General features: G+C 47.0%; 1 protein-coding gene across 3 annotated transcripts in view; it reads left to right on the top strand.

Annotated features, from left to right (window-relative positions):
• Nucleotides 1-15,000, top strand: part of adam10b (ADAM metallopeptidase domain 10b) — a 38,384-nt gene that overhangs the window by 12,223 nt on the left and 11,161 nt on the right. For all 3 annotated transcript variants that reach the window (XR_014029406.1, XM_081356355.1, XM_081356356.1), the window contains 6 exons: nucleotides 420-560; nucleotides 785-877; nucleotides 11,785-11,968; nucleotides 12,056-12,219; nucleotides 13,111-13,294; nucleotides 13,382-13,532. Coding sequence is in view for 2 of the 3 variants with exons in the window: in XM_081356355.1 (XP_081212481.1) it covers nucleotides 420-560; nucleotides 785-877; nucleotides 11,785-11,968; nucleotides 12,056-12,219; nucleotides 13,111-13,294; nucleotides 13,382-13,532 (917 nt within the window). In the remaining variant the exon portion in view is untranslated. The remainder of the gene's footprint in view (nucleotides 1-419; nucleotides 561-784; nucleotides 878-11,784; nucleotides 11,969-12,055; nucleotides 12,220-13,110; nucleotides 13,295-13,381; nucleotides 13,533-15,000) is intronic.

The following is a 15,000-nucleotide window of genomic DNA, read 5'->3' as shown; positions in this document are numbered from 1 at the left end:
TGAACTCCTCACTGACACACACACTCTCAAGCGCTCGCATCCTCACACACTCACGCTTTTGAAGTTTACACGGAGATGATCACGTTTTTCAAACATTGTCAAAACTTGCACCTTGGATCCTGTTTCAAAGTCAGCGTTCTCGAGCCCCAAACACTGCTGTCCTGCCAATGAACGGCCGGAGCGCATGAGAAGTTCCTGTTCTCAGTTAGAGTTGTGTTAGCGGCCCCTGAGTTAATAACTAATGATCTTTGCAACAGAAGTGAATCAATCAAAACTAACTTTATCTGGACAATAACTTTATTCTAGATCTGCTGTAAAGCCTGAACACTCTCTGCTACTGTACTCTCCTGTTATCACTGTAAAGCTGCTGTGGAACTCTATATTGTTAAAGCGCTGTATAAATGACTCTGTCTCTGCAGGAGAAGTCGTCAGCGCAGGATCAGGCGTTACTGAGGAAGAGGAGGATGACTCAGGTGGAGAAGAACACCTGCCAGCTCTTCATCCAGACCGATCACCTGTTCTTCAAATACTACAAGACCAGAGAGGCCGTCATCGCTCAGGTACAGGTCTAACCTCAGAGATGAAGAAGAGGGTGATGATGATGATGAGGGTGATGATGATGATGATGAGGGTGATGATGATGATGAAGAAGAGGGTGATGATGATGATGAGGGTGATGATGATGATGAAGAAGAGGGTGATGATGGTCATGATAGTGGTGATGAAGATGATGCTGATGAAGATGATGATGAGGGTGATGAAGATGTTCTGTGTGTCTCCTCAGATCTCCAGTCATGTGAAGGCCATCGACGCCATCTACCAGGGCACAGACTTCATGGGCATCCGCAACATCAGCTTCATGGTCAAGAGGATCCGGGTCAGTCACACACTCAACACACTCGACACACATGACACGCTGGACACACTCAACACACACTGGACACACTCAACACACGTGACACGTAGGACACACTCAACACACTGGACACACGCGACACGCAGGACACACTCTACACACGTGACACGCAGGACACACTCTACACACGTGACACGCTGGACACACTCAACACACTGGACACACTCAACACACTGGACACACTCAACACACGTGACACGCAGGACACACTCAACACACGTGACACGCTGGACACACTCAACACACTGGACACACTCAACACACTGGACACACTGGACACACGCGACACGCAGGACACACTCTACACACGTGACACGCAGGACACACTCTACACACGTGACACGCTGGACACACTCAACACACTGGACACACTCAACACACTGGACACACTCAACACACTGGACACACTCGACACACGTGACACGCAGGACACACTCAACACACGTGACACGCTGGACACACTCAACACACTGGACACACTCGACACACGTGACACGCAGGACACACTCAACACACGTGACACGCTGGACACACTCAACACACTGGACACACTCAACACACTGGACACACTCTACACACGTGACACGCAGGACACACTCTACACACGTGACACGCTGTACACACTCTACACACGCGACACGCAGGACACACTCTACACACGTGACACGCTGGACACACTCAACACACGTGACACGCTGGACACACTCAACACACTGGACACACTCAACACACTGGACACACTCGACACACGTGACACGCAGGACACACTCAACACACGTGACACGCAGGACACACTCTACACACGTGACACGCTGGACACACTCAACACACGCGACACGCAGGACACACTCTACACACGTGACACGCAGGACACACTCTACACACGTGACACGCTGGACACACTCGACACACGTGACACGCAGGACACACTCTACACACGTGACACGCAGGACACACTCTACACACGTGACACGCTGGACACACTCAACACACTGGACACACTCAACACACTGGACACACTGGACACACGCGACACGCAGGACACACTCTACACACGTGACACGCTGGACACACTCAACACACGTGACACGCTGGACACACTCAACACACGTGACACGCTGGACACACTCGACACACGTGACACGCAGGACACACTCTACACACGTGACACGCAGGACACACTCTACACACGTGACACGCTGGACACACTCAACACACTGGACACACTCAACACACTGGACACACTGGACACACGCGACACGCAGGACACACTCTACACACGTGACACGCAGGACACACTCAACACACGTGACACGCTGGACACACTCAACACACTGGACACACTCAACACACTGGACACACTGGACACACGCGACACGCAGGACACACTCTACACACGTGACACGCAGGACACACTCTACACACGTGACACGCTGGACACACTCAACACGCGTGACACGCTGGACACACTCAACACACTGGACACACTCAACACACTGGACACACTCAACACACTGGACACACTCGACACACGTGACACGCAGGACACACTCAACACACGTGACACGCTGGACACACTCAACACACTGGACACACTCAACACACTGGACACACTCTACACACGTGACACACTCTACACACGTGACACGCTGTACACACTCTACACACGCGACACGCAGGACACACTCTACACACGTGACACGCTGGACACACTCAACACACGTGACACGCTGGACACACTCAACACACTGGACACACTCAACACACTGGACACACTCGACACACGTGACACGCAGGACACACTCTACACACGTGACACGCTGGACACACTCAACACACGCGACACGCAGGACACACTCTACACACGTGACACGCAGGACACACTCTACACACGTGACACGCTGGACACACTCGACACACGTGACACGCAGGACACACACGTGACACGCTGGACACACTCGACACACGTGACACGCAGGACACACTCTACACACGTGACACACTGGACACACTCGACACACGTGACACGCAGGACACACTCAACACACGTGACACGCTGGACACACTCAACACACTGGACACACTCAACACACTGGACACACTGGACACACGCGACACGCAGGACACACTCTACACACGTGACACGCAGGACACACTCTACACACGTGACACGCAGGACACACTACACACGTGACACGCTGGACACACTCAACACACTGGACACACTCAACACACGCGACACGCAGGACACACTCTACACACGTGACACGCTGGACACACTCAACACACGTGACACGCTGGACACACTCAACACACGTGACACGCTGGACACACTCTACACACGTGACACGCAGGACACACTACACACGTGACACGCTGGACACACTCAACACACTGGACACACTCTACACACGCGACACGCAGGACACACTCTACACACGTGACACGCTGGACACACTCAACACACGTGACACGCTGGACACACTCGACACACGCGACACGCAGGACACACTCTACACACGTGACACGCTGGACACACTCAACACACGTGACACGCTGGACACACTGGACACACTCGACACACGTGACACGCAGGACACACTCGACACACGTGACACGCAGGACACACTCTACACGCGACACGCTGGACACACTCAACACACGCGACACGCTGGACACACTCAACACACGCGACACGCTGGACACACTCAACACACGTGACACGCTGGACACACTCAACACACGTGACACGCTGGACACACTCAACACACGTGACACGCTGGACACACTCAACACACGTGACACGCTGAACACACGTGACACGCTGGACACACTCAACACACGTGACACGCTGGACACACTCAACACCCTCAACACACTCGACACGCTCAACATGCTGGACACACTGGACACACGCTCAACACACTCAGCACACTCAACACACTCAACACACTGGACGCTCAACACACTCAGCACACTCAACACACTGGACGCTGGACACACTCAACACACGTGACACGCTGGACACACTCAACACACGTGACACGCTGAACACACGTGACACGCTGGACACACTCAACACACGTGACACGCTGGACACACTCAACACCCTCAACACACTCGACACGCTCAACATGCTGGACACACTGGACACACGCTCAACACACTCAGCACACTCAACACACTCAACACACTGGACGCTCAACACACTCAACACACTCAACACACTGGACGCTCAACACACTCAGCACACTGGACACACACGCTCAATACACTCAACACACTCAACACACTGGACACACACGCTCAATACACTCAACACACTCAACACACTGGACGCTCAACACACTCAACACACTCAACACACTCAACACACTCAACACACTGGACGCTCAACACACTCAACACACTCAACACACTGGACGCTCAACACACTCAACACACTGGACGCTCAACACACTGGACGCTCAACACACTCAACACACTCAACACACTCAGCACACTCAACACACTCAACACACTGGACGCTCAACACACTCAACACACTCAACAAGTCAAGTCAAGTCAACTTTATTTATATAGCGCTTTTCACAATACAGATTGTATCAAAGCAGCTTCACAGTATTAAATAAAATAGTACATCAGTGTTTGTTTCTGGTGTAAAACATCCACGTTTGGTAATGCAGATCAATAGCACTGGTGAATCGATTAATCAATTTAAGCATCCCCAACTGAGCAAGCCAAAGGCAACAGTGGCAAGGAACCGAAAAACTCCATTAGGTGACCTAATGGAGAAAAAAAAACCTTGGGAGAACCCAGGCTCAGTCGGGGGCCAGTTCTCCTCTGGCGTTTATGAAGTAGAGACCGGATTTAACTGTAAGATTAAAATATTATATGAATGCCTGGCTGAAGAGATGCGTCTTTAATCTAGTTTTAAACTGGGAGAGCGAATCTGAGCAACGAACAGTATCAGGAAGGCTATTCCAGAGTTTTGGTGCTAAATGTGAAAATGCTCTCCCTCCTTTGGTGGATCTGGATATCCTAGGTATGACCAGAAGCCTCGAATTTAGTGATCTTAAAGAGCGCGATGGATTATAGGGCGATAGAAGATCCGTTAAATAAACTGGAGCTAAGCCGTTTAGGGCTTTATAAGTCAGTAGCAATACCTTGTAATTATTACGGAACTTTATAGGTAACCAGTGTAGTGATGATAAAATTGGTGTTATATGGTCAAACTTTCTTGATCTAGTAAGAACTCTAGCGGCGGCATTTTGGACTAACTGTAGCTTGTTTATTGAGGATGCAGGACAACCAGCTAATAAAGCATTACAGTAATCTAGTCTCGAGGTCATGAATGCATGAACTAGCTTTTCTGCATCAGAGACAGATAGCATGTTACGTAATTTAGCAATATTTCTAAGGTGAAAAAATGCTGTTTTTGTAACATATGAAATATGATTTTCAAAAGACAAGTTACAATCTAATATAACACCCAGGTCTTTTACTGTAGAGGATAAAGTAACAGGACACCCTACTATGTTAAAGTTGTATTGTGAGAGGTTTTGTGGGCGGTTTTTTGAACCGATAAGTATTACCTCTGTCTTATCTGGATTTAATAAAAGAAAATTGTGCGTCATCCAATCTTTTATATCTTTAACACACTCTGTCAATTTGGATAATTTAGCGTTTTCATCCGGCCGTGATGATATATATAGTTGAGTGTCATCAGCATAACAATGGAAACTAATTCCATGTTTCCTTATAATATTTCCAAGTGGCAGCATATATATTGAGAATAATAGAGGGCCTAACACAGATCCTTGCGGCACTCCATAGTTTACTGGAGTTATGATCGATTTTTCTCCGTTTAAATAGACAAAATGGTAGCGGTCAGATAGGTATGATCTGAACCAGCTTAATGCTTGTCCTTGAACACCGGTATAGTTTTGTAGCCGATCTAAGAGTATTGTGTGATCTATAGTATCGAACGCAGCACTAAGATCAAGTAAAACTAGTATTGAGATACAGCCTTGGTCAGAAGCTAAGAGTAAATCATTTGTGATTTTAACGAGCGCAGTTTCAGTGCTATGATGCGGCCTGAACCCAGACTGAAACTTTTCATAGGTGTCATTTTCTTGCAAGAAAGAGCCCAGTTGGGCAGACACAACTTTTTCTAATATTTTGGACATAAAAGGAAGATTTGAAATGGGTCTATAATTTGCTAGGTTATTTGGGTCTAATTGTGGTTTCTTAATGAGTGGTTTTATAACTGCCAATTTAAATGTTCTTGGAACATGACCTAAAGATAAAGACGAGTTAATAATATTGAGGAGAGGCTCTTCCACTACAGGTAACACTTCTTTCAAGAGTTTAGTTGGTATGGGATCAAATAAACATGTTGTTGTTTTAGAGGAAATGATAAATTTATTTAACTCTTTTTGTTCTATAGTTGTAAAGCACTGTAATTGTTCTTGCGGGGTGATAATCGAGGCTGAATTATAAGGCGCGATTGAAGATTGAACGTTTACAATTGTGGATCTGATGTTTTCTATTTTCTCAGTGAAAAAATTCATGAAATCATTACTACTAAACTGTAACGGAATATTTTGTTCAGGTGACGCTTGTTTATTTGTTAGTCTAGCCACGGTGTTAAATAAGAACCTAGGATTGTTTTGGTTATTTTCTATTAGTTTGCGGAGATGCTCAGCCCTGGCCGCTTTTAGGGCCTTTTTATAGCGTGACGTACTGTCTTTCCAAGCGATTCTAAAAACCTCTAAATTAGTTTGTTTCCATTTACGCTCTAATTTACGGGTTTCTCTCTTTAGAACACGAGTAGTATTGTTGTACCATGGTGCTTTTATTTTCTCTCTGACCTTTTTTAGTCTCATAGGTGCAACAATATCCCATTTTCCAGAGAGAACGGTGCTCATAGTGCTGGTTAGTTCGTCTAGTTCATCTGTTTGTTTAGGTTCAGGCAGCAGCTGAGACAGATCCGATAAGCAATTTGAAAAATTATCTATGGTGGATGGAAGGATTGTTCTGCCTAATCGATAACGCGGCGCAGCATGATATATTACCGGGGTACGTAATATGCAAGTTACCATGTAATGGTCAGTTACATCATCACTTTGCGGAATGATATCTATATCGGTTGGATCGGTTCCATGTGATATAATTAAATCGAGTGTATGATTAAAATGATGAGTTGGTCCGGTAACGTTTTGCTTAACCCCAAAGGAGTTTAATAAGTCTATAAACGCAGCCCCTAACGTATCATTTTGATTATCTACGTGTATGTTAAAATCTCCAACAATTAATATTTTATCGACATTGACCAATAGATCTGAGAGAAAATTTGCAAATTCTTTTAGGAAATCAGCGTAAGGCCCTGGTGGTCTATATACGGTAGCCAAGGCTAAAGATAATAGGGATGTTTTTCTGTCATCTAAGAGCGTAACATTTAGTACAAGTACTTCAAATAAAATAAACTTATAACCCGTTTTCTGAGTAACATTGAGAATATCTCTATAGATAGTTGCAATACCGCCGCCACGACCAATCAGACGGGGCTCGTGCTTATAGGAGTATCCTGATGGAGTAGACTCATTTAAACCAAAATAATCATTTGGTTTAAGCCAGGTTTCAGTAAGGCAAAGTACATCGAAGCTATTATCTGTGACTATTTCATTTACAATAACTGCCTTAGGTGTGAGTGATCTAATGTTTAAAAGACCTAGCTTTAGAAATTGTTTTTGTTTACTAATAGCAACATTTTCTGTTTTAATAACAATTAGATTTTTCCTAGATCCTGCAGTAGATTTATTATTTGATCTCACTAAACGAGGACGCTCAACACACTGGACGCTCAACACACTCAGCACACTGGACACACACGCTCAATACACTCAACACACTCAACACACTGGACACACACGCTCAATACACTCAACACACTCAACACACTGGACGCTCAACACACTCAACACACTGGACACACACGCTCAATACACTCAACACACTCAACACACTGGACACACACGCTCAATACACTCAACACACTCAACACACTGGACACACACGCTCAATACACTCAACACACTCAACACACTGGACGCTCAACACACTGGACGCTCAACACACTCAACACACTCAACACACTCAACACTGGACACACACGCTCAATATACTCAACACACTGGACGCTCAACACACTCAACACACTGGACACACACGCTCAATACACTCAACACACTCAACACACTGGACGCTCAACACACTGGACGCTCAACACACTCAACACACTCAACACACTGGACACACACGCTCAATACACTCAACACACTGGACGCTCAACACACTGGACGCTCAACACACTCAACACACTCAACACACTGGACACACACGCTCAATACACTCAACACACTGGACGCTCAACACACTGGACGCTCAACACACTCAACACACTCAACACACTGGACACACACGCTCAATACACTCAACACACTCAACACACTCAACACACTGGACCCTCAACACACTGGACGCTCAACACACTCAACACACTCAACACACTCAACACACTGGACACTCAAAACACTCAACACACTGGACGCTCAACACACTCAACACACTCAACACACTGGACGCTCAACACACTCAACACACTCAACACACTAGACGCTCAACACACTCAACACACTCAACACACTGGACGCTCAACACACTCAACACACTCAACACACTGGACGCTCAACACACTCAACACACTCAACACACTGGACGCTCAACACACTCAACACACTGGACGCTCAACACACTCAACACACTCAACACACTGGACACTCAAAACACTCAACACACTCAACACACTGGACGCTCAACACACTCAACACACTCAAAACACTCAACACACTCAACACACTGGACGCTCAACACACTCAACACACTCAACACACTGGACACTCAAAACACTCAACACACTGGACGCTCAACACACTCAACACACTCAACACACTCAACACACTGGACGCTCAACACACTCAACACACTCAACACACTGGACACTCAAAACACTCAACACACTCAACACACTGGACGCTCAACACACTCAACACACTCAAAACACTCAACACACTCAACACACTGGACGCTCAACACACTCAACACACTCAACACACTGGACACTCAAAACACTCAACACACTCAACACACTGGACGCTCAACACACTCAACACACTCAACACACTCAACACACTCAACACACTCAAAACACTCAACACACTGGACGCTCAACACACTCAACACACTCAACACACTCAACACACTCAAAACACTCAACACACTGGACGCTCAACACACTGGACGCTCAACACACTCAACACACTGGACGCTCAACACACTCAACACACTGGACGCTCAACACACTCAACACACTGGACGCTCAACACACTCAACACACTCAACACACTGGACGCTCAACACACTCAACACACTCAACACACTGGACGCTCAACACACTCAACACACTGGACGCTCAACACACTCAACACTCTCAACACACTCAACACACTGGACGCTCAATACACTCAACACACTCAACACACTGGACGCTCAACACACTCAACACACTCAACACACTCAACACACTGGACGCTCAACACACTCAACACACTCAACACACTGGACGCTCAACACACTCAACACACTGGACGCTCAACACACTCAACACACTGGACGCTCAACACACTCAACACACTCAAAACACTCAACACACTCAACACACTGGACGCTCAACACACTCAACACACTCAACACACTCAGCACACTGGACGCTCAACACACTCAACACACTGGACGCTCAACACACTCAACACACTGGACGCTCAACACACTCAACACACTGGACGCTCAACACACTCAACACACTCAACACACTGGACGCTCAACACACTGGACACACACGCTCAATACACTCAACACACTGGACACACACACTCAACACACTCAACACACTGGACGCTCAACACACTCAACACACTGGACGCTCAACACACTCAACACACTCAACACACTGGACGCTCAACACACTCAACACACTCAACACACTGGACGCTCAACACACTCAACACACTCAACACACTGGACGCTCAACACACTCAACACACTCAACACACTGGACGCTCAACACACTCAACACACTCAACACACTCAACACACTGGAGGCTCAACACACTCAACACACTCAACACACTGGACGCTCAACACACTCAACACACTCAACACACTGGACGCTCAACACACTCAACACACTGGACGCTCAACACACTCAACACACTGGACGCTCAACACACTCAACACACTGGACGCTCAACACACTCAAAACACTCAACACACTCAACACACTGGACGCTCAACACACTCAACACACTCAACACACTGGACGCTCAACACACTCAACACACTCAACACACTCAACACTCTCAACACACTCAACACACTGGACGCTCAACACACTCAACACACTGGACGCTCAACACACTCAACACACTCAACACACTGGACGCTCAACACACTCAACACACTCAAAACACTCAACACACTCAACACACTGGACGCTCAACACACTCAACATACTCAAAACACTCAACACACTCAACACACTGGACGCTCAACACACTCAACACACTGGACACTCAACACACTCAACACACTCAACACACTGGACGCTCAACACACTCAACACACTCAAAACACTCAACACACTCAACACACTGGACGCTCAACACACTCAACACACTCAACACACTGGACGCTCAACACACTCAACACACTCAACACACTCAACACACTGGACGCTCAACACACTCAACACACTCAACACACTGGACGCTCAACACACTCAACACACTGGACGCTCAACACACTCAACACACTCAACACACTGGACGCTCAACACACTCAACACACTCAACACACTGGACGCTCAACACACTCAACACACTCAACACACTCAACACACTGGACACACACGCTCAATACACTCAACACACTGGACACACACACTCAACACACTGGACGCTCAACACACTCAACACACTCAACACACTGGACGCTCAACACACTCAACACACTCAACACACTCAACACACTGGACGCTCAACACACTCAACACACTCAACACACTGGACGCTCAACACACTCAACACACTGGACGCTCAACACACTCAACACACTCAACACACTGGACGCTCAACACACTCAACACACTCAACACACTCAACACACTGGAGGCTCAACACACTCAACACACTCAACACACTGGACGCTCAACACACTCAACACACTCAACACACTGGACGCTCAACACACTCAACACACTCAACACACTAGACGCTCAACACACTCAACACACTCAACATACTCAACACACTCAACACACTCAACACACTAGACGCTCAACACACTCAACACACTCAACACACTAGACGCTCAACACACTCAACACACTAGACGCTCAACACACTCAACACACTCAACATACTCAACACACTCAACACACTAGACGCTCAACACACTCAACACACTCAACATACTCAACACACTCAACACACTAGACGCTCAACACACTCAACACACTCAACACACTGGACGCTCAACACACTCAACACACTCAACACACTCAACATACTCAACACACTCAACACACTCAACACACTAGACGCTCAACACACTCAACACACTCAACACACTAGACGCTCAACATACTCAGCGAAAAATATTTTGTGGGTGTAAATGACGGGAGGGAAGGATGAGGAGGGGACCTGTAGTAGAAGCTGGTTCTGACTGGTTTGTTGCGCTGCTGGTCTCAGATAAACACCACCAGTGACGAGCGGGACCGGACGAACCCGTTCCGCTTCGCTAACATCGGCGTGGAGAAGTTCCTGGAGCTGAACTCCGAGCAGAACCACGACGACTACTGCCTGGCCTACGTGTTCACGGACCGGGACTTCGACGACGGGGTTCTGGGTCTGGCCTGGGTCGGGGCTCCCGCCGGTAAACCAGCGCTTCTGCAGGAGAGCCCTGAGTGAGTGAGTGAGTGTGTGTGTGTGCTGATGTGTGTGTGTGTGTGTGTGTCCTCAGGGAGTTCTGGAGGCATCTGTGAGAAGAGTAAGCTGTACTCCGACGGGAAGAAGAAGTCTCTGAACACCGGGATCATCACAGTGCAGAACTACGCCTCACACGTGCCTCCCAAAGTCTCACACATCACATTCGCACACGAGGTGGGACACAACTTCGGCTCGCCGGTGAGTGGATGCACACACGTGACCGACACACGCCTACAACATCAGTGTAGTGGACAAACGTAAAGTGTTGATAACCAGCGTCTCCGTTTCAGTTATGATGATGATGATGATGAATATTAGGGCTGCACAATTAATCGAATTACGGATGCCATGATTACGTAATCGTTCAAAGCCGCAATAAAAAAAAATCCTTACATTATTGTGTTTAAGAATAGTGTTTAAGAGGTGTGTTTAGAGCATGTCACGCTGTGAGAGGCGAATCACGACTGCTTCAGAGAGCCAGCACAACTGGAACTAGCAGAGGCGTAAGTGTGCGCTGAAATAGAGTTAAGTCTCTAACCTCAGAGAAACGGACTCTCCTGTCAGCCGTTATACTGCGCTAGTAGCGAAACTGCACATGCTAATGCGGCGGCGCGCTGTTTATCGCTCTCAATATCACTATTTATAAAGCACAAAAGAAACTACGAGCATGAAACATTGTTACGTTGTACATTAGTAAGTCAGGAAATAACAGTAAAATACCAGTAAATCCCGTTACTGGCACACGGCGTATTCCGCTGAGAGGGATTAGCATGCAGGGATACTCTTCATTATTCAGGAGCAGTTTCCATGTTTCATTAAAAGCTCTAATATTGTGTATTCATTGTTGTTCCCATAACCAATAAAAAGAAAAATCAATCATTTATAAATCCTTTAAAAAGTGGGCGGGGCTTGTTGACCATGGTGAAATGTGGCCTAACGAGTGTAGAACCTCTGGTATAAAGCAGTTCAACACATCATTTAATGTAAATTGTGATAATCGTAATTAATAAACGCAATTACAAATTCAAGGGAATAATCGGCATTTATGATATATGTCATACTCGTGATGATGGTGATCTTATTCCTCAGCATGACTCCGGGTCGGAGTGCACTCCGGGCGAGTCCAAGAGCCAGGATAAGAAGGAGCGGGGGAACTACATCATGTACGCGCGCGCCACATCCGGGGACAAGCTGAACAACAACAAGTTCTCGGTGTGCAGCATCAAGAACATCAGCCAGGTGCTGGAGAAGAAGAGGGGCAGCTGCTTCGTGGGTGAGCCAATCAGAGCCACTGATGGAACGAGTCCTGCAGGTCTGAGCGCAGCTGATGTGTGTGTGTGTGTGTGTGTGTGTGTGGCAGAGTCCGGGCAGCCGATCTGTGGGAACGGGCTGGTGGAGCCGGGTGAGGAGTGTGACTGTGGATACAGTGACCAGTGTAAAGACGACTGCTGCTACGATGCTAATCAACCCGACAACAGGAAGTGCAAACTCAAACCCAACAAAGTCTGCAGGTACAAGCACTGGGCCGAGTCACAGTTCCCCTCAGTCCCTTTACTGTGATTCTCCTTACTCTCAGTGATTCTCATTCATCATGTCATGAGTGTAAAATAACAACAACCCTCCTGTTCTCCTCACGGTACAGAGCAAAGTGTGCTTTACATCACAACGGTCACAGTGCAGAAGTGTTCACTCTTGAGGCTTATATTCAGTTTCCAGTAACACTTCACAATAAGGTTCCAGTAGTTCATGACCTAACAGTGAGCAATAGTGACTGCTGCTTTTCTGAAGCTTTAGTGAATCATTAGTTTTGAATCAGTGATTTGTATCAAACTGGCAAAGTCATGTGATTTCTGTAAACGAGGCTTCAAAATAGTTTTTAACTTATCTCAGATCAGTTTTATTAATTTGTAGATATTTTAAATGACTCATTTGTATAATAAAAAGTAGTTGTTGTTAAAAATATTGGTTCCTTGCTTGAGGATTTTATCGTTAGGATCTTGGTCTTCTCTCTGAGATGCGATAGACACATCTGTCTACATCTGTCTTCTCTTGCATCTGCTGTTTGTTGTGGGAGAGAAGTGTCTAAGTCCTCGAGCTGGGTCGCGAGGTCCACTGGATTCTGGTTTTTCGCTCTTGTGTCTTCCTTCATAACCCGACTGGGCATCCTTTTCTCACACCATTGTTCACCTGGAAGATGTTAGTGAGCTGCCCTGCATGGATGACTCTACAAGACATTCCATCATAAGATGTTCTTATCAGGTTGACCAACTTCACTGGGATGCCGTAGTTTCAAAGGAGCTTCCAAAGGGTCTCTTGATCCAAGCTGTCAAATGTCTTCTCATAGTCGACAAAGTTGATAAACGGGGGAATTCCTCTCGAGGGACTGTTCGGCTATGATGCGGAGTGTCTGTGCGTGATCTATTCTGCCGGAAGCTGTGTGTCAGCAATGTCTTTCACTCTCTCCAGGAGGATCCGACTGAACACCTTCAGTCGGATCAGACAGAGATGTGATGCCTCTGTAGTTGGCACGATTGCTGAGGATCTTTATCAGGTATCCCTCTTTCCAGTTTGTCTGAATCTCCTCTTCTTCCCAGATCATCTCAAAGAGAGGATACAGCATCTCCACTGATGCATCCAAGTCTGCTTTCAGGGCATAGTCTTCCTTATCCTTCTTGATACTCCTCTTCACGGCTTCGTTTTCTTTTGCTGATGATGTATTTGAGCCTGGGCTTCTGCGGCTCTAGTCCTGCTGCCATTGACTGCTGCTTCCTTCTTCTTCCTGTCCTCCATCTTGCTCAAGGTCTCCACTGAAATCCACACTCTAGGGCACACTGATCTGAGTGCCTCTTTTACTGGCTGCCATCTACTGAGTATTTTGTCTTCTTCTTCGTTTAGTGCTTGCTGTACTACAGACCTGTTCAGTCCGAACTCTGCTCTAGTTTTGGGGTCCTTCACGAGGTTGATGTTATACTTCACTCT

This window comes from Scardinius erythrophthalmus, assembly GCF_964197995.2.
Source record: "Scardinius erythrophthalmus genome assembly, chromosome: 24".
Classification (NCBI taxonomy): Eukaryota; Metazoa; Chordata; class Actinopteri; order Cypriniformes; family Leuciscidae; genus Scardinius; species Scardinius erythrophthalmus.
Note: the sequence above shows the minus strand (reverse complement) of the source record. Positions and strands in the feature narration are given on the sequence as shown.